This window comes from Centruroides vittatus, unplaced genomic scaffold, assembly GCF_030686945.1.
Source record: "Centruroides vittatus isolate TY-2023 unplaced genomic scaffold, ASM3068694v2 contig_1154, whole genome shotgun sequence".
In the NCBI taxonomy this organism is placed as follows: domain Eukaryota; kingdom Metazoa; phylum Arthropoda; class Arachnida; order Scorpiones; family Buthidae; genus Centruroides; species Centruroides vittatus.
The window spans coordinates 832,023-859,542 of NW_027120741.1; the positions used below are offsets into that span (position 1 = coordinate 832,023).

General features: G+C 26.0%; 1 protein-coding gene across 3 annotated transcripts in view; it reads left to right on the forward strand.

The window, feature by feature from the left end:
• The first annotated feature begins 3,001 nt into the window (after nucleotides 1-3,001).
• LOC136978791 (glutamate-gated chloride channel-like) overlaps nucleotides 3,002-27,520 on the forward strand; it is a 30,612-nt gene continuing 6,093 nt past the window's right edge. The window contains exons 1-8 of one of the 3 annotated variants that reach the window (XM_067274618.1): nucleotides 3,002-3,184; nucleotides 24,245-24,321; nucleotides 24,646-24,725; nucleotides 24,986-25,050; nucleotides 25,135-25,355; nucleotides 25,435-25,517; nucleotides 26,046-26,186; nucleotides 26,519-26,940. In XM_067274618.1, coding sequence (XP_067130719.1) covers nucleotides 24,257-24,321; nucleotides 24,646-24,725; nucleotides 24,986-25,050; nucleotides 25,135-25,355; nucleotides 25,435-25,517; nucleotides 26,046-26,186; nucleotides 26,519-26,940 — 1,077 coding nt within the window. In that variant the 5' untranslated portion in view covers nucleotides 3,002-3,184; nucleotides 24,245-24,256. Of the gene's footprint in view, nucleotides 3,253-24,244; nucleotides 24,322-24,645; nucleotides 24,726-24,985; nucleotides 25,051-25,115; nucleotides 25,356-25,434; nucleotides 25,518-26,045; nucleotides 26,187-26,518; nucleotides 26,941-27,520 lie in introns of those variants that run through there. The other 2 variants (XM_067274614.1, XM_067274625.1) reach the window with 2 other exon arrangements.

The window sequence follows — 27,520 nt, forward strand, 5'->3', positions numbered from 1 at the left end:
TTATTTTAATAATTATATTAAATTTATCATTATTTTTTAAACTTTTACATATTTATCTCAGGATATCTTTTAGTGTTTCTGAATCTTTCAGACTTAAAATTCTAAGAATTCTTTTATTTATTATATTATATTATATTATATTATATTATTATATTTATCAAAATTCAAGATTTCTAATAAGACAACAGTTGAATAAGTAAAAACATCTATGATGTTTTTACTTATTCAACTGTTGTCTTATTAGAAATAATATAGAAAAAATCCAGAAAAATAATAAATAGAAAAACTCAAACATCTTGTCATACATATTTGCCATTAATATATACAGAATAAATATTAAAAAATTGTTTATCCTAATAAATAAGCTTTTGCTCTGAGTCTAAATGATGATAATTGTAACTGTAATAACATTTAAAGTGTAAATTCCATTGTAAAACACATGTCTGTTAAAAAATGTGTTTGATCTCGAAATTTGACTCTTTAATTATATGTTAGTGAAGGATGAGAATTCGGATCTCATTGGGGGCCAAACAGCCTTTGATTTTCTTTACATTAACATGTTATTTATTTGTTAACAAAAATTTTCATCTCTTCAAAGGCTGACTGCAAATTGGCTCAATTCCATGGCTCTTTATTTCAGAAATTTTCTACAATTTTAAATTGTTATACTAGATTTTTATACAAAGAAACATAATATTGATTTCTGCATATATAAAAAAATTCAAGATTACATCTTTACTTTGCAAACGATAATGATAAATGATATTTAATAAATTTTTGATGGTGTGTATCAAATTATAAAAGTAAGAAATTTGTTGCTACAACAATATGATTGCACACAAGGCTAACAACAAAACACGATATCAGATACTTTTATTTCCATTCTGAATGGTACAGTCTGGTACATTAAATATCGAAAAAATGTTGAAAGAGATTAGGAATACATGCAGTTTATAAAGATGAATATGATATATTATTATAATTAATATTTATTTTTTATTTTGTATAATATATATGATATACATAATAAATAAATAAATTTATATTAAATATATAGGCTATATTTTTTAAAAATTTTTGCCAATGAAAAATTCAGAAGATAAATTTAATTTTTCTTCTTTTACCCTAACGACAGCGTGGAATTCTTTTATAAATTTTTAAATTCACAAGATGGTCGACAGATTTTTCTAACCAAATGTTTTTAAAAACATCTTTAGATCAATCTAATTTAAAGCGTATTTTTTAACTATTTGAATTTGACATTTTTTTGCTTTTTTTCTTTTTAATAAAACTAATTTAAATTTTAGTTAAATTTTATTAAAAATTATTAAAACACGAATCTCCCATTAACAATTTTTAAGTCTCACATATAAATGAATTTAAAAATTTTGTACATTTTCAATAAAATTTCCATTCTAATGCCAATGAAAATATACAAAATTGACAAATTATTCTTTACAAGAATTAAAATATTTAACTAACATAAAAATTTGTACATGATCATCAATCTTTTACAATTGGAGCAAGCTTATTAATCTGAAAAATAGAGCATATATAAAAAAAAAAGAATAAATACATTGTAACCAATTCATTAAAAAATCTGTAAATTATCAATTTTTAGGCATAATTAACTAACATTAACTTAAAAATAATAAATCTATCGATATAAAATTATATAAAGGTAGTTTGAAACTTTAATATTGATCTACATTCAAGCTTTGTTCCGTTTTACGATGGTTCTACGAACAATTTGGCTTCAATTATCGAATTTTGATATAAAAGGAGAACTTTTATAATAGTTTACATTAGATTATTCACTTGGTTTTTACTAAATAAACAATGAATATTTAACGAAGCGAAGTAAGGAAAAAAAAAAAAAAATTGTTTAGTTCGTGCAATCAATGAAAATAATTCTATTTTATGAACTGAAAGGGGGATTACCAAAATTTTTTCGTACTAAAATTTAGCTCATGATTCGTGTAATTTAATTTAAAAAAATAGATTTATTCTACTATAATGGGCTGATAAATGCGAGCTTTTCTATTTTACACATATCTTATCTCTTAAATTATTAAGTGACTAACTTTTTATAATTTTAGTCCCGTTTATGACGACGTGATATATAAGATCCTTATTAATTATTTAGCCAAATGTGTTCAAAAAATTCCATTTAACAAAAAAAAAAAAAAAAATCTGTCTGGAACATAATTTTCTGTGTATAAGATTGGAAAATTGAACTCCAGAATTATTGGAAAAATATATTTTATCCTTAATAAAAAGATAAAATTTGTCAGCACGTAAATATTTTAAATATTTTATGCATTTAAATATTAAATGATTAACAACTGTTGCTAAGTAAAACACTACTAAAGTAAAAAGAATGTATGTTAAAGTGGGAAAAATTAATAATTATTATTATGAAAATAATACAAATATATAATAAATAATAAATTAAAAATAAATTACTATAAAACTCAACTGTAAAGAAATACAAAGAATATAAAATGCAATTTAAAGTATTTAAACCTACATTTTATAACAATTTTAATATTAAAAAAAATATTAAATTTTTCCTATTTTAAATTATACGATTGTTAGAATATAATTTATTATACTGTTCAATTTAGCTTTGGATCGATTTTCCATTAAAATAATAATATTTCATAGTTTCAACTTCAGACAGAAGAACACGAAAACGTTAGATTAAAATAATAATAATAATAATAATTTATGTAAAAAATAATACTAACTGAAAATACTGATACCGAGAATTTATAAAATATAAAAAATACAGTGAATTTATGCACAAATATTTGAAATAAATACACAGAAAAATGAAAGATTATTGCCTTTAAATAATTAATTTTTGAAAAAAAATACAATTATAAAATGAAATATATAATAATTTACGACTTTCATTTCTTTAATTTTGGAAACCTCACAAATTACAACGTTAGAAGAGCGAACGTTGCAGATATAATGCTAGGCATCATATGCAGATAATCGGATATACGACTGCACAGTGCACGTTCTTTGTTTTATTGGCTAGACAATAGTGCGAGATTTTGGCAAGTCGACCCTTTGGTGGTTAAGTATACTCGAAGCCAGTGCTCACATGTCGTAACTATGGAAACGTTTCGTCGTCAACAACGCCTCTCTTTGAACGGCTCCGTCTCCTGATCAGGTTAGGATTGTGTGTGTGTGTGTGTGTGTGCATGTGTGAAAGTTAGCTTACCTCGGAAGGAGGTGGAGGTAAGATTTCTTTCCTTATATACACCTTCATAAATACCTTAATAATGCTATTTAAATACATTTTTATCTATATTTTAAGTAAAATATACATTATATTCATTTCAAAATTTATTAAAATTTTTTCTATTAACTAAAATTAAAAATTATTATTTAAAAATTTTCTTCATTTTAGCCCTTATTTTTTTATGTTTAATTTTTAACTACACGTGACGATAAGAAATCAATATATATATATTTTTCGTCCTGTTTCTATAATATTTCTGGAATTTTATAGATTTATTATTATAATTAAACTATTATCTAATATAAATTTATAGTTTTAAAGTTAAGATATTGACTTACCGACTATATACAACGCGTCGACGTACTGCATTGCAGCATTGTTACAATAAGAAATAGATAGAATATTCTTTTTTTGTTTTAGAAAAGGTAATAAAATAATGATGAAAAATTAAATCAATAATTCCTGCATTTATGTATATAACAGTAAAAATTTTTTTTATAACTATCAATATCGGGCGAACGTACTTTTATGGATTCGAGGACGATCGTCTAGAAGGTGCACGCTTATTTAAATTGTTTGGAGTAGGTTCTACTGTATTGTCATCGCTCCTTACAAGATCGATTGATCTCATTAAGAATACTACCGATCTGGATTGTTTGCTCGGTCTGTTCTTAATTGGACCGGATAAACAGAAAAACGATCGATATCATTCTGTCAACAATGTCTACCAGCTTCGTTTTAAGCTGCAATTTTGACTTAATCCTATTGATACTTAACGTAATACACTATCTATATTATTAATGAATAAAACAGAACACGTGACAGAAGTGTCCTCCAAAAGAATGCGAGCAATCGATAAAGAATTCAATTAAAATTTGTCATTACAGGAACAATTATTGTTATTTCGATAATTGATTTCCAAAATTGGGAAAACGTTAACGTTTACACACAAAGAAAATTATAATAATAATTAAAATATGTTAGATACATTACGTTAAACTTTAACTGAATGTAACTAGGAGAACTTTATCAATAAAATCATCATCAGAATCATTATAAGTAGCTTATAGTTCTTGAAAGAACATTAAGATTTGGTAATATGGATTTTGATATTAAAAAAAATCGATTAATGTCTTTTATGATTTCGTTTTCTTCTTATTATCTTGACTATCTACAATACAATTAATAAATGTTATATATTTTTTGCTTAAGCGAGACATATAAAAGGTTTAAAAGAATAAAATATTTTCTATTAATTACAATTATCTATTAATCATTATCTAAGTAGAGTTGATGAGATTATTTTTCATATTTTAATTCATTAAACGAACTTACAGAGCTAATGATTAAATTCATTAATTAAAAAAAAAATATGTGTATAATGAATGGTATATAATTGAACGGAGAAAAGACAAGAATATATTAATATATCGATAATCTTTAAAGTTCTTGTACGGTAATTAATGATATACGACAGTTAAATCACGGTAGAAAATGGATAAAGATACGATAATAATCAATACAAAGTAATATATTTTTATGTTTTAAAATCCTTTCGTCTAATAAATTTGAATAGATATAAGGTAAATCCTCTTAAACTATTATTCATCGATAGCAGTTTCGGTTTCAAATCAATAGAACAATTCAAAAGTAGTATTTCACACGATATGAATTTTAAAAATAAATGCAAAAATATCTATATATTTGTATGCCACATTAAATTATAAATATATTAATTTGAATAAATTGTGAAACAAAGAATTAACACTCATGCACTTTAGAGGAAACGATTTTTCCACGAATAGTTAGACGAAAAATACGTGAAACGAATAATTTTATGCCGAAATTTCATTTCGTAAAAGTTTTTTTCTTCTTTTCTTCATAAATTGATCTGGATATTAGCCAAATTTACCTGTAATAACAACACGCCAATCTCTAGCTTAATTCGAATTTTAAGTAGTCTAATTAAAATAATGAACTTTAATGATTTTGGATAACACTAGATGATCATTTTCTCTGTCTAAAATAGTTATCACTTTTCTCTGCAACACCTTCTTTACATTCTTAAAATGCAAGAATTAAATTCTGTATTTTATTCTCCCCCCCCAAAAATAAAGTATTTTTAGAGAGGAACTCAAAAAATTCTATTCTTTCGATTTTCTTTTGACGTGAATCTTATCAGTTGTCTTTAAAACACGAATCTTCTTTCACGATTTTCTTTAACTTAACTTTTTCGAATTTTTTATTCTTTTTAGAAAATGAAAAAAGAAGATTTAATTTAACATTTATTTGCTAACGGTGAATTAATATCCAAACAATAATTTCTGACGTTAATATATTACGTGGATGATTAATTAATTTGTTAGAATTATTTTCTTTTTTAAGTGTTTGTCATCTAAATTCATAATCTTCTGATTAATTATTTTTATATAAGAAATAATCTTTGTAAAATAATCTTAAGTTTTAGTGTTAAAGTTATGTGATAATATACAGGCATTTTTACTATAAAGTAAATAAAATATAATTGTAAAATTTACAAAATCTTTATTATAAACATTTAATTAAAGTAATATTTTAATTTTAATTAAAGAATTAAAACTTAATTTTAAAAAACTTAAAAGTAAGAATAAATGAATTATTAAACTACATTAATTTTCATGCAATTTACAATTTTATTTTTTATTTTTTAAAATTTATTAAAAAAATATATAATTTTTTAAATTAAAATCTGGTTAAAAATTACTCTTTTTAAAATTATATTATACAGTACATTTTTCTTATTGATTTATTGATTCTTTTTTTATGTTTTTTGAATATTATCCTATTCAAATTTTGTCTAAAAATATTTCAAAAATGATTATTTTATTTTTATGAGAGTTATTCTCCCACAATAAATAGAATTTTTTGTTTATTTCTTTTTATAAAACGAACTTCACTTTCAAGATATTTACGAGAATTATTCTAGAATGGATATCATAAACATCTCGCTTGTAAAACAATATTTTACGAAAAAAAGGAGTCATTCTCCAACCTGCTCTAGCATCTTGTACCGGATTCCTGATTATATAAACAAGTTTACACCATGTTTTTAAAAATAAATAATCAAAAATTCGTTTTGATGTGTCTCAATTTATGTTTTTACAGGTTTTATTTTCAACGAATTTCAATTTTTTACTTACATTTTCTAACGATTTTTGATGAAAATCCGTTCCATTTTTCTTCAAATCAATATACACAAAATTTCTTTAACTCGAAACAAAAATAAGAAAAAATAGCGTAGATATTTTAAAAAATAATCCTCTTTATTAATTTTAATAATTTAAGAGAATAAAATAAACATTTTAACAAAAGAATCGGTTTTATTAAATTACTTGAAAGCGAAAATGTTTAAAGGTTAATGATGATTTTCCATTTTTTTAAGCAATCAAATGACATGGAAAAAAATTTATTCAAGCAATAAGACGGGTTAAAATATATCGACTTTCTTATTTAAATATTTTTAAAATTAATTTCGATACTTAAAAATTGATTCAATAAACCACACATGATCTTTATTTTTTAAATTTATTTTTTTAACTTTTCCTCATCTGTTTATCCAGAATGAAACGTGCTCTTCCTCATCACCTTTCGGATATTTATCAATGATAAATTTCGATTTAAATTCTTGATTATATCTACTTTAAAAAAATAATAATAATAAGCCATAACGGTGGGGATGGTCAACTACGGTTTATAAATTGTAGATGGGATAACGTATGTTATTACAGGGACATTACCTAATGGATCTGGAACAAACGGAGCGAGTTAGATTTATTACTGATTTTTGCAACATCCCGGATAATCAAATATAAAAGATAATTAAATGAGAAGTTTAGGCTAGACTAATAAAATTAAGCACTTAGTCACCGTTGTTCCTCTCCTACATCCTTTATAAATATTAGAACGATTATAAAATTACGAACATTGAAAAAAAATTCCTGTAGAGAGAGAGAGAGTCTAGTAACGTGATCAGTGATACTATTTCAGTTTAATTATTTGAAAATTTTACTTTTATTTCGCTTGAACGGAGTTGGAAACAGTCCAAATATTAATGATGATAAATTTTAGGATTGGGTGGAGTCTCATATTTTTCTATTTTTCTTTCTTTTTCAGTAAACGTAAAGTCATAAATACGCTTTACACGTACATATAAATCATTGTCGACTCAAATAGGGTTGACTTAATTTTAGAAACATTCGAGATTTACTAATGAAAATTTCATTAAAATAAATACTACTACTTAATTTTTATATTATATTTTAAATATTTAATATGTTAAAATGCAACTTTTAATTATTAATTTATTGGTTTTATTTTTTTAATTAATAATTTAATGGGGAGATTTTGCTTAAACTTTAACCTAAATTTTTTTATGTAGAAAACCGTTTATGTTTTATTTAAACTCTCGATTTATAGATGAATGATTAACATAAAAATATACTATAAATTGAAACTATTCTCTTGTAAATTTAGCAGAAACAATGGGATTTTATTTCTGTTTGACTCGAAAACTTGTAGTTATAAAAGTGAAATATTTAAACGTGTAATTAGTCATTAGATATTGTATCATAAATAATCATTAGGGCGAAAATATTATATATATATAAAATTAATTAATAAATTTTTTTATTATAAGAAATTTGCAATTACTCTTTTCATTAATTTTTTAAGTTTTGTTTTACTTGAATGAAATATAATTTCAAAAATAAATAATGAAGTAATTTATTAACAAATCCAAGTTCAGGTTAAAAAATTCTAATTACAGTATTTTTATTCTAAAGTTTGTCATAAGACAACACTTAAATTACAGCTGTTTTAAGTTCTACTTGGAATTTATCCAATCTTCAACAAACGAACTTAATAGAAACTACTGAAATTTTTTTTTTTTTATATATATTTCTTCGAAATATATATAAAAAATATATACAAACAGTTATAATTTATTTAAAAATTTTTTATATCACCACGTAACAAAATAAAATAATGTAATAAACTATAGGAATAAATTAAATTTATTAATATAATAAATAATATTGGTTTTATTCTATTATTTTCTTAATAAAATTTAAAATATTTGCAGTTAATAATTTAATATTAATGTTTATATTAAGCATTGCAAATATTTACCAAGTTTGTTTCCTTGGTAGCAGAATCAATAAAGCCGAATTAAGGCATTCTCTCTTCTTCATGCAACGTGTTTACAATTTTATTATAGTGTTGTAATAAATATAAATTAAGTTAAATTCAATAAAACCGATTTATTTTATGTTTTTCTTCTTTAGAACTTGACTATTAAAGTTGTAATTACAGCCAAGCTTTTTGTTTAATTCATTAGAACTTGTGCTTAATTAAGACATCTATAAATAAATGTAAAGTAAGGAAAATATGTTTTAAATATCAATTGAAAATGGAGTGATGCATAACCACTTTAACTTCAGTACAAATTTAGAAGGGTTTTGCTACCAATTGCGTATTTTTACACTTATTTATGTTACTGAAACTCGAAAGATTAATCAGAAAGGTAAATATTTAAATGCTTTTTTTAGAAAATTCGGAGAAATGGTTGCATTTATCAGACTAAAAATTAAAGTTTTAAAATGCCACATTGTTTTTGCAGAGAAAGTAATACTTTTATTTTCATCTTAGTCCTATGCGTGTTTGCCTATAAGTGAAAGCTTTTAAGCTTTCACTTATAGACAAGTAATATCGACTACTATAAAAGTTAAAGTAATAAAAAACTGCCTTTCACTCAATGAAATTTCAAATATATTTTTTAGTAATTGATTATAAATATATATATAACGTGAAAATCGTAAAGGTTTTATGATATTCCAATATATTTTAACTTTAAACATTTGCTTTGTTTATAAATGTAATCTTTTCTTAATAAATTAAAATATTTTATTTAAATTATAAAGGGAAATCGGAAAATCTCTATATTTTAATTTATAAATTATAAAGTAAATTAGTAAAATATTTATTTATAATTTATGTTAAAATTATATTTCATTAACTCTTATCAAAAGCTTTTATAACGTAAGCTTTTGCTTAGGAATCTCGCATTTTTAAGGCTTCAGATAAGAATAAATATGTGTTTGTGTTGTTCCAGTTCTTGAAATTTAATACAAATTACAAATTTTAGGCCTTGTACAATATCAACAGGCTTCAATATCAATATAATACAGGCTTTACATTATATAAACCTATATAAAGAAGATATGGCAAATCCGCGCTTATCGGTGACTCGAACAATATAAAATCTCACCGAATACATAATTTATAATTACATCTAATATTTTAAATTAAATGTATATCTATAATTGGATCTTTAAGTGTTTATTGCAAGTATCGAAATAAAATCCTTCAGCTCAATTCCAAAGACCAAACAAATGTAACTAACTGAAATAATCTTTCGTTTACGGCTGTTTTATTGCTTCATTTCAACCGATCAGCGCCGTAAATAAAAAAAAGTAATGGTTTATTTATCTAGTTTAACCAATATTGACGTGCGAAGTATTTTTCTAATAATATTTTTGATCAAAGTCTATTCAACCATAGTAGAAGGTTACGCACTTCAATGAGTAGATATAGAATAGTTGATAGCCTCTATTCGAGTGCAAAAAATTGTTTAAAACTCAATAAATTCCTGTATCGAAAGTCAGTAGACTGCACTTTTGATACAGGAAAACACATTAATTTCTTTATTATCTCTTGCTCCAGTTAGCGATTTTCTATACATTTTTAAAAATTCTTAACTTAAAAGTTAAAAGAATGCGACAATTATTTAAATTTTGAATTAATTTAAAACTAGATTTAGTTAAATAAATTACAAATGTAACTTTCGTACAACTGATTAAACGTTTATGAAACTTTTAATAGCAGGGAATATAAAAGAATTTTCTTAAGAGCATAACTTTCGAGTTATGCTGTTATTTATGTAGTATACACCTTTGTTATATTTTCTTCAACTAGTTTAACTATATTTTCTATAATTTTATGTATTTATATAAAAGAAGAATGAGAAAAATACAAATATAATAGAAAGTTTCGATTTGGTAACTTCGTAAATGAATTTTCCAGCCAACCTCTCCATCTTTAAATGCAATTTTAGAATGACTAACTAAGCTGTGTCCTATCTACAATTCTAATTAACTTCAATTGGTAGCAAGTAATGAATAATTGATATATTTAGATCATAGTTTATCAGATTAATTTTGTTATAAACTCATTACTAGTAAACGTTAATCACTGTCTCGAATCTAATTTTATACTCATTTAATAGTAATGTAATAAAAAATTAATAATACTAACGTTCTAAGAGATTAATTTTGATTTATTTATGTATCCAAATGTAAAAATTACATTAGCAGATAGTCCATTTACATAAGCAGACCAGTAGAGTCATTGGATTTACATAAACAAAATTTAATCTTTTATATGAAAAAATAATAATATAATAGTTATATAAATTGTATTTTTATTTGTCTTATTCATTTTATTCATTTGTTTTCTTGGCTTTTGGATTGTAGTTTCACATTTATCCTTATCTCGCTTCTCTTAGTCTCTCTATATAATTAATTCATATGTAAATTTTAATTTTTAATAAATTCTAAGAGTCATATTTATTGTTTTAATAAGATCTTTATAAGCAATACACGTGTTTTATAAATCACAATTTAGCTTGAAATAAATCGAATAAAATACGTTAGATAAATTACAATTTTATGGTGGACACAAGTAAGTGGTTTTCAAATGATACGGCTTGTAAAATCGTTGTAATCTGGAAAAATTTATTTTTTTCTCTCCTTTCCTCCGAAGAGTGTTTCGCATCTCCAGGATAAAATCGAAATAAAATGCAATCTACATGCAAAAAGTAAATTATAGCGGAAGTCCAAAACGGAAAATCAAGATAAGAAAATATACTAAATCAGGTTCTTGCAACTTTTTAAAATAATTTTTTTGCAAAAAAAATTGTATAACCGCCGTAAAAATTTATACGAAAATATCGAGTAATTTTTTCACATAGCCTTAGGCTATATGAAAAGGTTTAAGGTAGAATACAGTAAAAACTTTAATTTAGAACTATACTTAATTTTAAAAAAAAATAAAATAATTAGTGTTTTAATGCTTTGTAAGAAGAATAAAAAATATATTTTGAAGCTTTAAACAATAGACGACAATTATTTTTTTAATGAACATTTGTTTTATTTTTTACTTTATAACATTTACTCATTACAACTTCATAAGAAATTTTAATGGATAAATAAATATTAAAGTAAATGAAAAGAGTGAGGCTATTTGCGAAGATTGCCAAAATGCCTGTAAATAGAACAGATAACAATCTTAATAGGAAAAAACGGAAATAATAACTAGAGCAGAAAACCTTAAAAATACAGAATTTTCAGATGTTCTTATCTGTTTATAACGCATAAACAGATTCTAAATGTTCTCAAGTTACTTAATGCAGAAGGTTTTTTTTATATCATTTTTGTTCATTATAATTATTTAATATTTTTTTAAATATCCTTTAAAAATTGATGTCCTTTATAGATTTTAAAATCATTTGTCTTTGGCTCAAGGCGATCCTAAACATCAACTATCCTTAATTTCTCGAAAATTGCACGTTTAAAGAATAGGTGGAAGTATTCTCGTTCTAATTTTTGACCCGAGCATTATTAATTAAGATAAATTCTTTTACGGATTTCTAACTTACAATATAAATTGTGTAGAAGAGAAAGTTATGTTTATTATGACAAATGAATTAATTTACACTATTGTAACGTTCGAATTCATCGATTAGTTCGTTTTATTGATATCGAAAACGTGAGGGAAACAGTTGGGAACATTTTATTCCCAATACTCTTCTATCAATTTTTTCTGCTTGTCGTAGAATAACTATTGGAATGAAAGAGAAATTGAACATTCTATCATAGAAAAAGGATCTTCTTTTTTTATCTAGACATATAACAGCTATAAACAAACCGGCATTAACTCAAGCAAAGCGAAAGTATCAACGACTACTCGAAAAGATTTCAAACTCGACGTTCTCTTTACTCTTCGTGTTCTCAGAAATTTTTCTATTGATTATCATTAATCAACTTTTGAATTGCTATTAAAAACATTTCTATTATATATTTTCATATTAAACATTTTCTATTGTGTCGAGTTACTACAATAGAGGTCGATAGGTGCGGTGAAATTCCCAATTCATTTGAAGTCATTAAGCTATTCAAAGCTCTGTCCATCAACCAAAATCCCATTCTAAATGCAATAAATCGATACAAAATGTAATTAAATTTGTAATATAGTAATTTTAAATTATTATTTGCTGGATTATTATAATTAAAATTATTTCAATTCAAATATTCGTTGAAAAAATTAGTTCTTATACAAGGATGAAGGAAGTTATATTTGGACGTTGTTAAATCTTCATAATTAAAATTTAAATTTAATATTAGTTTATTATGTAAATTTTTAAGTATTTTTAAATTGTGATTCTTAAACTGGAAATTTATGATATTGCTATGAAATTTATCGTCATTGTTCCAATCTATTGTTTGAAATACATCAAGAATATAATTCATTGACGTTTATTATAATTCAGCGAAAGACTTATCATTACTTATTTATCAATATTGATTCGATATGTCAAAAATTGAATTATGAAAATAGTAGTAAACACATCTAATCATCTATAATAAAAACTTATTAGCACGATATTCCACTATTGGACTTCTTAATTATAATCTCTTTCTCTTCTTTGGTTCTTCCTGGTGCCTTTAAGTCTACGTTTTTTAATTCCACTCGCATTGATGGCGTTATCCTGTCATAAAAATTGGCATTTTTAATATAAAACTTGACGTAATTGGAAGTTTTATGATGAACTCTTCCTAATAAGGAAAGATATCGTTTCTATAGTTATATATGAAAAACAGAAGAGCATAAAACTGATAAGGGTAAAGATATTGTCTTTAAAGGCAATCCACCGGTTTTTTCACTTTATTTCATAATTTGCATTTACATTTATTTAGTTTACTAACACCTGGCACAAGAGCCTGTTAGGCTCTTGTGCCAGAAAACAATAACTAACTAACTATTGTGTTTAAACACTTAGTCGTGTTTTAAATTACAATATTTCTTGTATCAAGAAAGTGTTTTCTGTTCTTTAAAACAAATTTTAAAATTATTACAGTGTAAAACAGTTTTAATGATTTATTTGTAACAAAAGGGCCTTAATTGAATTGCTACAGACAAGTAACATAATCATATAAAATAGGAACACACCTCCATTTTTCACGAATAACTTGATAAACTGTGAAAAGAAAAAGAAAATTCAAAGCGTTAACGCCTTTTACAGTATAAACCCTCAATATTCAACTATAGGTAGCCTACAAAAAACATGCATTAAGTTATAATTCGATTTTCTGACAATTCCCTTGCCTGAATATAAATTAAATAAGATACGTGACTAAATTCAATCGAGTAAAAACTCCGATACATTTCTATAATTTAACATTTTTTTACATACATATTTAAATAAACAAGTTTTATTTTTAATGTCTGCATTTAAATTATTTAAAAACAAATAAAGCATAAAAGTAAATTAAAAATACTTCTGTAAAGAAATAATAAATTAAATTAATTAATCACTAGATTTAAGTAAATAAACTTGGAGAAGAATTTTAAAATTTTAATTGGTGATTATAGAAAAATTTATTGATGTTTTTTTAAGCAGTTATTTTTATTTTCTTTTAAGAAAATTCTCATTATTTACTTTTTATTACTAGAGTGGCGAACTATATGTAGTTTATTCATAAACAATAGCTGTCTTCAAGAACAAAAACCTCTTAATCTTATGTATAGAGTACAGATATGTACGGTATCTTGTTATCAAAGAGAGCATCATTCTTCTTAACTAGTTACAATCAGACGGTAAACAGCAACAAAATAATGTGTATTATTTATAAATGGCAAGAGAGGAGAAGAGAGAAAGAGAGAGAAAAAAAAACAGTTGAAGTAGAATCAATATTTCAACACTACTCAAAGCATAAACGTCTGAGTAAATATAGTGCTTCTGTGAATGTCACTCATCAAGCAATGTATCATGCTGCTGCCGTCAACTGTGCAAAAACAGATTTTTCACATGTCACTTCTCTTATCGTATTTCATCTACCAAATAAAGTACCAACCAATTTAACTTTTGATAAAGTTGGTTAACAAGTAACAGTAATAGAAAATAAAAAATCAAAATGACGTGAAAACACAATTGATATAAACAATGCTCTTCTTGAAAATTTCTAGCTGAACGAGTTTAAGGATAGATACAGTTACGTTACATTAAAAATAAAAGTTTGCTATGAAAATATAAATTTTATAGATGATAAACTTTTATATTTTTTAGATTATTTATGATCAAGATCATTTTTTCTAGTAAATATACGTTTTCCTTTTGTACTCTTATAAATGTTGTATGCAGGGAGAAAAAAAAAGAAAAGATATTTTAAGAATTTTAAACTTGTTTCACTACTAAAAAATATTTTATTGTTAACTCAAACATTGAATTTCATTCCTTGATCTAGTTACAGATCTACAAACTAACGAAATAAATTTGTATCAACTGAAAATTAAATTAAAACTTCCACTAGTAAGAAGTTGCGAATTATTATCGTTTGTAGCAATTATAACACGTATCAACGGAAAATAATATCAATTATATTTGCTTTTTAGATAAGAGCCAATTAGTTTGGTAAAGTAGTCAACGAATGATAAATACAAAAATATCACAGAGTTGACACTCTTGTAGATACTTGGAATGTGAAGATGAGTCAAAAACGTGTGTGTCAACAGTTGATATATTTATTCTGGCGTCAAACTTATTCAGTAAACATACGAGTAGACAATAGTGTAAACTGTGTTCTAACGGTCCGTATATTAAGTTAGTCTTGGTCTTTTTTATGTCATTAAGATGTCAATTTGGTATTTCAATTTATGAAATAAGGATTTTCTTCTTTTATAAAACTCGGTTTGGCAACTTTCCATGTTGTCTTTTCTACTATTTCAAGAGGAGAAACACATATAACTTTCATGAATATTTTCCAAATTTTTGATGAAAGAATAGATATAATATAAATATTTCATTTCGATACGTTTTTAGTGTTATTATGGGAGTAAAAGAAGGCATACTACTACTACTACTACTACTACTACTACTACTACTAAAAGTTTTGATTTATTAAGGCAATTTTAAACTAGTTATAAAAATTTTAATATAATATAGGCCTATAATAAAATTTTTACTTTTTAAAATTATATTTATTATTAATATAATAATTTTTGAAGTTATGAATAAGAATTTCATTTCGGTAGGATATAAAAAATGAGAAGGAAAGTTATTTTATTGAACAATTTCAACACATTTCTTTCTCGTATGCTTTCAATTTATGAATTTTACTGATTATTTATAAAAGACGTAAATCTCTAGAAAGATCTTTAAAATATTGTTAAATGATTCTATAAAAACATCTTAAATGGAAAAACTTATGATAATTGTTTCACATGCCATAACATATACTGTACTTCAGAGAAGTATTGTACGAAGTCGAAGAGTTGATTTCAAGAGTGTATAAAAATGTATAAAATTTAAAAAAGCAAATAAATGTAGGATGTAAATGAAAATTTCTCCTCCAACTGAAACTGAATTATATAACTGTGCCCTAAAAATGATTAATTGATTGGTTAATGCGAGGCACTAGCATATCAAGCTTACTTGGTTGGCAACAATATATGCCTAATACGGACAAACCTCAATAGAGGCAGCATTGGTAAAAGATAGGGCCCAGCTCGTATTATCCTATCTTCCCTATTTCTTTTCATTCCGATCTGTTTCGAGTTTGTGTGTTTATCGGGACTCTTCATCTTGCTCTATCTTTCCACCATTCCTCTTTCTACTCAGTTGACATTCCACTCTTTTTTTTTCTGTTTCTCTTGATGTTATCTCCTGATCTGCACTAAACATGATAAATTAGGAAGATCTAGATCAGCTGACCCGTTATAAATACTCACACGGAACAATTAATGGTATTAAAACCCCGTATAACTAAGTTATTAATAAAAAATTCTAATTACGAATACTTTTCCATAGAAAGAATTCAAGATCTAGAGAAAGATTTAGTTTTTTGCTACGAATTAGAATAGAAACAACGTTTTCGATCTTCTAGATCTAGAGTATTCAAATTAGCTATTTATTTTCTATAACTGTTTATAGTTTATGTTTTTAATTAGCGTGATATTCACCAAATGTAATATTTTTTGTCATATAAAACAACTGAATACTTATAAATGGAAGATTGTAATATTGCTAAATTAAATGCTAAATAAGCTTTTTGGGCATTTTTAATATTTTAAATCTTATTTAATGGTACAGTGAAACCTGTCCAAAACGGAGCATGAATAAAACTGAAAAACATTCGTGTCATTCCGATTTACACAGATTTTATTATATTTATCTTCCAAAAGGATAATATGGCAACGTTAGCTCTTGAGAATTATTTACACTTCTTGACCATAATTGATGTAGTACAGAAATAACGTTAAGTCCGAATGAATGATATCTACCGGTGATCGAGTAGATGAAACCATTGACCACCTGATAATCTGTCGCGGGTTCGTACTCACCCGCGGACTAGGCACGTAATGTTTTTCCGAGCTTTCTTCACGTGTTTAACATCTAAATAGGGGCGATTTTTTTGGGATTTAATTTACATTTAACACCTAAATAAAGGTCAGTTTCCCCATAGAAAGTCTCCGGAGAGTCAGCCTTCCTTGGCAGAGCGCCCATGTGTTGCGTTACCGTATCCCATCAAACCAAACCAACCGAATGAATGAGTAATTCGCAAAGATTTTCCTTTTTTTAATTCTTCTTAAATCGAAAAATTTCTTGAATGGCAGCATCATAAATCACTATATTTACAGTGTTCTTCCTTCAAACAGCCACCATCATCAATGAAGACTGTTGGTTGTCAGACCGTGAATTCGAAGCGAGATTCGAATTCACGGTCTAACAATCATCGAACAACATACTAAAAACTTCCTACCAGTTGGAAAATAATCTTTAATTTAAAATATCCGAATATCCTTAACTTTTTATAAGACAAGATTTCTTTGCTAAAAATTGGGATAATTTGAAAAACTAGAATTTTAAATTTACGGTAATAACACATGAAAGAATATATTAACTAATATACAGGCGCTAATATATACACGATATAGTCTGTTTTAAATTCTTTATATGTTTCTATATGGGTTGTATTTGTTTTCGTTACAGTTAAATAAGTATAAGGATCTTTAGGAATCTGTATATGGAATCGTCCACAAATCACGTAAAGATATTTTTATAAAAGTCTTTTCAACTACCATCCCATCCCCGCAACGTGTTGCACATACCCAAACCCAAAATTACATAATGCATACCACAGCTGGACCCTTATTGCTCGTCCCTTTATCCTCGTGAGATGTTGGCATCCCTAATTGTAATCCAACTATTTTTATTCCCGCTATTTTATTTACTTTTTGGACTGTTTCACTTCGCCCTGTGGACACCAAGAAGGCTTTAAATCATCATTTTCACCTCAAACGACTATAAACACGAAAGATATTATGAAAACATTTAATAGATATATAAGTACCCTCAAAATATATGAAGGTTACGATAAACTCTTAAATCAATATGTGCTGTAAGTACTTTAAATCGTCGATTAAATCTTCGAAGCGAGAGAGGAGAGAGAGAGAGAGAGAGAGAGAGAGAGAGAGAGAGAGATAATGACGTCGCTTCCGGTTTGCTGGAGCACGATGCTATACTTGTATGATTGGCAGAATATAGATCACGTGTCATAGATGAAACTCTGATTGGCTACGTGTGACATTTTTCGATGTTTATTCCTTTATATATATAGACTAGTAAATAAGTGAGGTTAAACATCTTAATAAATTTGATCTTAATCCGAAAGACATATTTACAGTTTGGTTTAAATCTCAATAAATCTGTCTTGAATGGGATAAGACAACAACAATACATGGATGATCTGTCAGAGGGGTGTCTTCCGAGAGGACTTTATGAGAAACGGCTCCTATTTAGTATCAGAGCACGTAAAGAATGAAACCCCCCCGGTAAACTCCACGTGGCTAGTTTATTGGTCAAGGCGTGATCCAGTGTTCAGTGGTGTTATTCACTTGGCCACTTGTGAATATGTTGATTAGTAAAAAGTATCATTCAAAGTATAGGAATTTATACTTAAACTGACAGCTTTCTTTCACCCCCATCGCCCATTTAGTGAAATAGAGATTGCTTCATTCACTTCTTTCATTAATAAATATATTTATTAATTATGAAACTAAATTATTTATATTATTATCTGGTAGCTGAAGATGCATAATAAATAAAGTCATGAATTAATCTCATCGAAAATTATTCATTAGTTGTATTGACTCAAAATGAATTTTTATGAAAGAGAAAAATGATTGATGTTTTTATTCTGAAGTAATCTTATTTAAACTCAAACCAATTTCATAAAATTCAAAATTTATTATAGTAATCTTTACGAATTGAAAAATCTATTCGCTACTCGATTCAAATTTGTAATCTTTAAACAAATTTATGTAACTCAAGCTTAGCTGTAAATTTATCTTTTATATAAAGAACTTTACAGAAGCGTGTACCAAAGATCGAAACTTTTCTGACAATCTTCATATTTCACAATGATTCTGCAATGAAATTCCTCCATCGCTCATCTTTTTTATTATTTCTTTATAATATACGTCGAGAGAGCGTTTAATTTAAAATTCACAAGTCACTATTTCGCTTGTAAGACATATTTTTCGAGCGATTTATAAAGTTTCACCAATATAAAGTTTAAAAATGTTACCTAAGATACATTATAAATTTACTTACAGAAGTGAATATCTTTTATATCATTAATTTTGCATCTTTAACTCAAAATAGAAACGAAGAAAAATACCGTTTTAATTTTCTTATCGACGTAGCAACTTTTAAGAAGCAATAATCGTGTTTACATTAAAAACATTAATGGGAATTTTTCAAAATTTAAACTTGTTTTACGATACACTCTTCAGAATATCCAAGAATTCTATGTTTTTTCTTCAAAAAGTTATTTAAACAGCGAAATGGATGATAAAATATTATTAACTTCTATATTACAGACAGGCACAGATGGAATGGAATCAACGAGGACATTTATTTCGGATACAGAAGGACTCCAGAATGAAGTGTTTTATATAAAAAATATGATATAGACGTGCTGTGTATTAACTTTTTTTTGATAAGTGATGAAAAATTTGTTTTATTGATTTTATTTATGTATTTTTATGGATTCGAAGGAAGATTCCGCTTCATATTTGTGACTGGTTCCAGCTCCGTTTTAGCGTCAGATTTTGTAAAAGTAACTGATTATAATTTGCCAAAGGAATGTTTTGAAAGAATTTCTTATGCTATCAAAGAAAAAATCTTCCTCGTGAGCTAATACAGTCTTCAATGATTCTTATCGCTTAATATTAACTTCACGCCGAATATTTTATGTTGAAAAAATAAGTCTTTTTTTTCATATTTACTTACTAGCATCTCATCAATTTAGGTGAATTATAAACAAAATAATCTACAGCTGTTTTTTTAATATAAATGGATAGATCATGGATCTTCTAATGGGCTTCCTTAATGATCTCCTAATGACAAACTTCATATCGGTTTTAACAAATCTGAAGTTAGAAATTATAATATTGATTTGTTTTTTATTTTTAAATTTATTTTCTAAAAATTCATTTAGTTTATCAAGTAAAAATACGAAAATAAATAAAATAATATGGTTTGTAGATATTTTTAACATGGTAAGCATGGAATCAAATCTGGCATCACATTTGTTCTGATTCTAGTTAATTTGCTAATTCCATATAAATTAATAAATTTATACATTATTCATAAAATGATATTATAAATATAAATTTTAAATATTTAAATTTAATTATTATTAGTTTTTTTTGGAAAAGTGAGCAATTATTTAAGCAAAATTTTAATTTAAAAATATAAAATATAATTTATAAATAGAAGCGAATAAATATTTATGTGTAAATTTCTATCTTAAATTCATTCTCTCTTTTTCTTCTCTTTTATTTTTATTAAAAAATCTGTCTTATTTGACTTTTTAACTGAACAGTTCTAAAATGACGTATTTTATACAATTCCAAAGTGAATTTATTCCCGAAAATCTTCCATATTTTATTCAAATTTGATAAATGAATTCACGGACTATATTCATCTCTTCTACTTTTACTATATTAAATCTCAGTTTTATCTCAAAGGAACTTAATCAAATTTAACCACATCAATTTTATTGATATGAAAAATCTTCCATCTAAAAATTTCATAAATATTCTACATTTCTCTATAATCGAGTTGAGGATTTTTCCTTGGATCCGAGAAACTTAGGGTCTTGTAGTGGTTCCTAATCTGTAAATTAATTTTAGTTTTACTAACATAAAATCTTTAAGGCCTCTTTTCATTAATAAAGAAACAATTTACGTATTTCGTTCGTTCAAAAAAAGGTGGCTAAAGAGGCCCGCTTTACTCCCAGGCATCCAAACTATGCTCTGTATTAAACGGCTTCTGTGTTAGAAGGCTAAATTATATTAAAACCAGATTAGTTATACGAGCAAAGCTAGACATTTTACGTATGCATTAAGTAGAAGTGATAATCCGGCTTTAACGTTAATGTTCGTACATTAATATTGTTAAGAGCGCAATATTATCCAAAAATAGGCACTTCACGATTCATTAGTTGGAGAAATGTACAAATTAAAGCATAATGCTTTAATTTGAATATTGTTTGAACGAATCCTACGAAAAATTTGACCTCTGACATTTGTGTCCTTAAGATATTTTCAACAACTTATTCTTATATAACTATTTTATATTTAAAAGAAATTACATTCATTTTAAATGCAAATTTTTCTTATAATATTTTAAAAAATGGACATTAGAAGAAGGAAATTATTTATCTCTTCGGGCATCACTTTTTAAGAATGATAAATGAAAATTAAATAATAAATAAACAAATTTGATCTGTAGTTCTAATCTTAAAGAATTAGAAAATAATTATTTATCAATTATTATATGAGAATAAACTCTGAAAAATTTTATTTATAATTTTTGTAATGATGTACTGTACATAATTTATTACATTTGTTACTTTAACTCATGGATCATTCCTTTCTTTAGAAATTTATTTATATAAATTAGTTATTTTTTTTATCGCTAAACCATTTGAAGAACAACTGAAAAAAACAAATTTTTCTAAAAAGTAAACTCAATACATATATTTGTTTGTTTATTTTTAAAGTTTAGAATTTCTAAAAAAATTTTTAAAGCCTTGAGATTTAAAATATGATCTTTCTACAAAATAGCCTGGAAAATTGAATTCAGATCATTCTATACAAACCAACAAATACCAGAAGTAGTATAAAGAACAGTAATGGATCGTCAGAAGATGTATGATGTAGCATTGAATCGCAGTATGCTGTATCGCATCTCCAAACACAACTCATGTTTGACTCGAATACAGTTTATTCTATCAGCCAGCATATTGAATTTTCTTAGTAGATAGCGAATAAGATTTCCCACTAAACTATATTAATTATAAATGTAATTGACTTACGTATTCGTCCTATCATATTTGTTAATTCCTCACATTATATTTATCATTAACCCCTCGAGGTATACTTTTAATAATTTCTTTTATAAATTAATTTAATTTTTATTATAATTTCCTTTATGAAAATTATTATTGTTGTTGTTAAAACTTAGAAAAATATTAAATATTCATCTTTAATTTATTTTATAAACGAATAAATTCTATAAACCATTAAATCTAGAAAAAAATTAAGAAATTTAATTTGTCAAAGTATGATAAATGGCGACTTTTTCTTTTTTTAAAAAATAATATCCAAGATCAAATCTAAAATGTTAAAGATGTTTTTTATACATAGAAAAATAAATTGTTCGAGACCATTAATCGTCACACTCAATCGCAGTGATAATGTTTCATAAAAATCAATATTTTTCTATCTGATTATCGAAGAAATTTCTTAGGCAAAAAAGAAATTAAAGCATCAATTTTTACTAGAAGCTATACCAGATATAATGTTATCACTTATCACCAGATCGTTCATCATAAGGTTTTTCTCTCCCCAAAGAGAAATTATTTTAATGGAAAAAATTGAATAAAATTAAGCGTTAAAGTGCTATACTCAACCAGTTCAGCTGTAAAGCTCGTATAACAAATTACATCAAAAATGCTCAAGGTTATACATAAAACAGTCTGCAACTGTTATTTAAATTAATGATTTCAACGTGAGGACGAAACATAATGAATCACTAACTGAGAAGAAAACTTTATTAATCTTCTAGACGATGGCTGAAAACTTTTCTGTGCTATAAATTTCCATTTTATCTGTGGTACCTCAAGGAAATTTAATTTTTTAAGCCAAGCTATTACAGGTAGATTTAGTCGCTCACGTAAAGCTATAACATAATTAAATATAGAAATATAAACTATTTTCTGAGGTTAAAATATCACGGAGTTGGAAATAACCGAATATATTTTCATTCATATTTGATTTGAAATCGTTTATCTGACGTTTTAAGTAAACAATAAGAATTTTAATGTTCCTTATATAACTCAGATACGTACAGTACGTGTATACAAACAGCAATATTTACACTTTTAAATAAACAGAAAATTTCTATTTTAATCGTTTTTAAGTCAGAAATTTCCTGAAATTATTAGATAAATCGTATATTTAATGAAAAAGAGAAGGGACAGAATCGGATAAACCCAAGATTCATGCTCGTAAGCTGACAAATCCATAAATTTTTGGAGAGATGACAAAATTAGATTTTTTTTTTCCTTGATTTGTGTTACGTGTCGCCTTAGAACTCGATACTTTTTCCGTTTATCAGAGGGGAAAATATATATTTCTAGTTCTTAGATTTTTCTGAACTTTTAAACTTTAGGAAAACATCAATTTTATGGCATCAAAAATGTCGATGTTTATTGCAATGCAGAATTCCTAGTGTTGATTAGAATGATGAATGATGGAATTGAAGAAACTTATTCTCATAATCCAGATAGTTCTTTCCATCGAGACGATTTATTACATAATATCGAACCATTCATAAATTTTAATTAAAACGCTTTTAGTTTGATCCACATCTCTTTAAATTCCCTTCGGTGTTGTACTACGTGTGCCAAATTTCAACACTTATTTTTACAAGAGTTTTAATGATTAATGTCTTCATAAATATTAAAAATTTCTTGTGTGCTAAAGTTATAATAATCTCAACAAATTCCAGTAAAAATTCAGATTTTCTTTAAAGTTTACCATTTAGAATTAGAGTAGATGTAGAGAAACGCATTCATGTTTTAAAGTACAGCAAAAACGTATACATTTTTTTCAATATAAAGATATAATATTTAAATTTATATTTAAAAATAAACCAAGAATATGTTACTTACTCAGTTTCTTCTCGATGAGTAATTCATTAGCTTCAGCGAGGGATTTCTTATATAAATTATTGATAAAGTTCTCTAAAAGAAATTCTGTTCTGGTAACATCACGTCAAGAATGAAGAATGATAAAAACTAAATTTTAGCTTGACAATTAAAAAAAGAAAAAAAAATTCTTTTTTATATAATGGTTTTTGCCTTCTTTAAATTATTCAAAAGCTTATTTAGATGATGATTCTATGAGGGATATAAAAATATTAGGTGACGAGCCGACAATTGTATCCGTTGGTTGCTATGGTATCCATTTGTATGCACGGACACTACCTGTCATGTGACAAAGCGTTGTTTATCAAGTGGTCATTTCTGGATATCTTAACAGAACCTCTCGAAGATGGGTGAATGGTTCGCTCTCGTAGCGACTTGGTCGTTTGTTGGAATTGCTGCTGGACAACCACTGTGAGTATATATTTTCCTCTATTGCATCTTCTTTCGCTTCATTTTTTCTATAAATTCGCGATAATTTTAAATGGTAAAGTAATATTACGCACGCACGAAATTTAAAAACGGATCGTTAAACGTAATTTTTATAAATTACAAATCATTTCTTAAAATCAAAAAATGAAAATATCGATCTCTCAATTTAACATATACCTTTAAAAAATTTAAATTACATAATACGCGATTTTGTGTTTCCTTTATTCTAGTAAGAAAAATCGATTGTTTAATCGATTTAATCGATAATAATTTTTATGATTTAATTTACTATTATTATTATTTTAGTTTTATAAATAAGACCGATAAGGAAATTCTGGATCACATTTTGCATCCAAGTCGATATGACAGGCGAATGAGACCAGGAGGTAAATGAATTCCAAAAATATATAATCATTTATATTACACTTTTTTTTTCTTTAAAGAAAAAGAATTAAATCGACCACATTTTTACATTATTGAGACTGATAACTGATAGTTTGAATTCTTTGTTTAGCAATTTATAAAAGAATAATGTTGTATACAACATAAAAATCGATTTATCATAGTTAAAAAGTGATTTTCTTGTGTACTATAAAGTGTTATCATTAGTTAAAAGACAGCTTAAAATCCATTATTCATCTTTCAGATACTCCCATTGTAAATATCACCGTCCTTTTATTATCATTGTTATCACCGGGAGAATCGAGTTTGGTAAATTTTTCTCTTATTTCTTATGTTTTATTTATTCAAAAACTTATTTATTTTCCCTAACAAAGTAATAAGTTATCTTACTAGACGTACGAAGTAGAATTACTTTTGCATCAGAAATGGGTAGATAGTAGATTGATGTTTGATGACGAAGGTACACACAAGTATCTGAATGCTTTGAAACATTTTAATTATACTTGGTTACCGGATATTTACTTCATCAAACATGGAGAAGCCAAACAACCCATTGCTGCACCTTACATAGCGCTTAGGATTTATCCCAACGGAACAGTTAACTACACAATACGGTAGCCATCTCTCTATCTTGTTGAATATAATTAAACGCTTTTAATTGTAATTAATTGAATTTATTAATTTTATTTTCAGGCGCAAGATGATTCTCAATTGTCAAGGAAATCTTAAAATATTTCCTTTCGATAATCCAAAATGCTCATTCGCGATGGAAAGTAGTAGGTGGAGAACTTAATTTTATCTTATTTTATGTATTAAAATCCTTTAAAATTCATAGTTAAATATAACCAATATACATATAATAAGAATTTTATAAACTTACGTCCATTTTAATCGTATTGTTTTATATAAAAATTATTTTAAGTTAGAAAGAACTACATGTAACGGGCTATCTTCATCATAAAAATACTATTTGATGATGATGAGAATAATCTTAACAGTATATAAACTGGGATTAAATAGTATTAAGACGATCAATTCTTGCCCAGGCTAATTTAAAATTGGGATTTAAATAACAATAAAATATCTAAATTTAATTATAAACCTTAAAATTCTAAGGATTTGGTTGAGCTTCCAATTTAGAGATCCTAAGGCTGAGATTGTATTTATACTTGCAAAGTTAATTACATTGTAATTATATATTTTACAGAGCTTTTAAATTTGTGTTTCTAGCATAAAAGATAATTAATTTTAATAATTTAATGGTTTGAATATACTTTGCCTTTTTTCTTTCTTTTTTAAACTAGTTTCATATGAAGTTTCTCAGATGGAGCTCAGATGGTCAGTTGAAGAACCGCCAATCCAAGAGGCTTCTACTTTGCAGTACCACAACGCCTACATGGTAAAGAATTATTCTGGAGTATGTGAACCACATCATACTTGGAGAGGTATTACTAAGTTACGCTCTAAATATGGCAAAAATATTAATGAAATGTTTAAAAATTTCACATGGCATAATTTTATTCGGTAGCAATACGAAATCAGCAAATAAGATTTATGTCGAGTTGAATATAATGGCTATTTAATTAATTACACATCTTAGTTAATCTATCATTTTAAGTAGTTAAATGTAAATTGCACGCAAATAACGTCTACATTAATGGCAGATGCTGTATATTATGGATGGTTATCGATCGGTGTACTTAGGAGAAAATTCACATTCTATAAACATGATATGCTTCTACGAATATTTTAAATATGCAAATTTATTTTTCTTCAGGTAATTTCAGCTGTTTGCACGTCCTTCTAGTCTTCACCCGCGACAAATCCTTTTATTTCAGCACCGTTTTTGTGCCCGGAATGGTACTGGTGACAAGTTCCTTCATTAGTTTCTGGTTGGATATTACTGTAGTCCCTGCACGCGTTATGATAGGCGTAACCACTATGTTGAATTTCTGCACCACCACCAATAGATTCCGATCAAACCTCCCCGTAGTGTCTGACCTCAAAGCTATGAATCTGTGGGACGGCGTCTGCCTCTTCTTTATCTATGTTTCCATGCTGGAGTACGTTGTAGTGAATTATTTGCACAGGAAGTTACCAAGGAGCAGGCCTCCTTCGGCGCTTCCTGTACCCACAGAAATTGTGAGAACTCCGAGCGGACAGAGCCACGTACGACAACGTCGTGGAAGTGATGGAACTGTAAGTCTCACTCCATTCTACCTTTTGCTATGGACTTATATTAAACTAATCTTTTATAATCTAGATACTACGAAACAAATACTTAATTTGACATTTTAGAATAGCACGTAATAAAAATACAGAAATTCTTTACGGTAGATTAATACATTCCAAGTCTACATTCTTCCATATATGAAATTAATTATTTAGGGAATAAATAATAGATGAAATTCTTAACCTATTTATATCTATAATTTAATTAACATTCAATCAATTCATTGATATAAGGATAAGTCCTTACTTAGACTTCAGAATTTTTAATTTGTTTTTAAAGATTTGCAGTCGTTACACTTATTAATTATATACCGTGATAATAATTATTATTGAAATTTTTACATAATTTTACTACTCGAAAATTTAAATTACAAATTAATACAAGAGAAATAAATTTAAAATTTAATTATACAAAAATGAGTTATTAATTTACGAATATTATTTAAATAATTTTAACAGAATTTTCCAATAAATTTTATTATTCTTTCGAATAAACAACGCACACTACGACTAAAATTGTATCATTATATTATTCGAAAAATCTGCA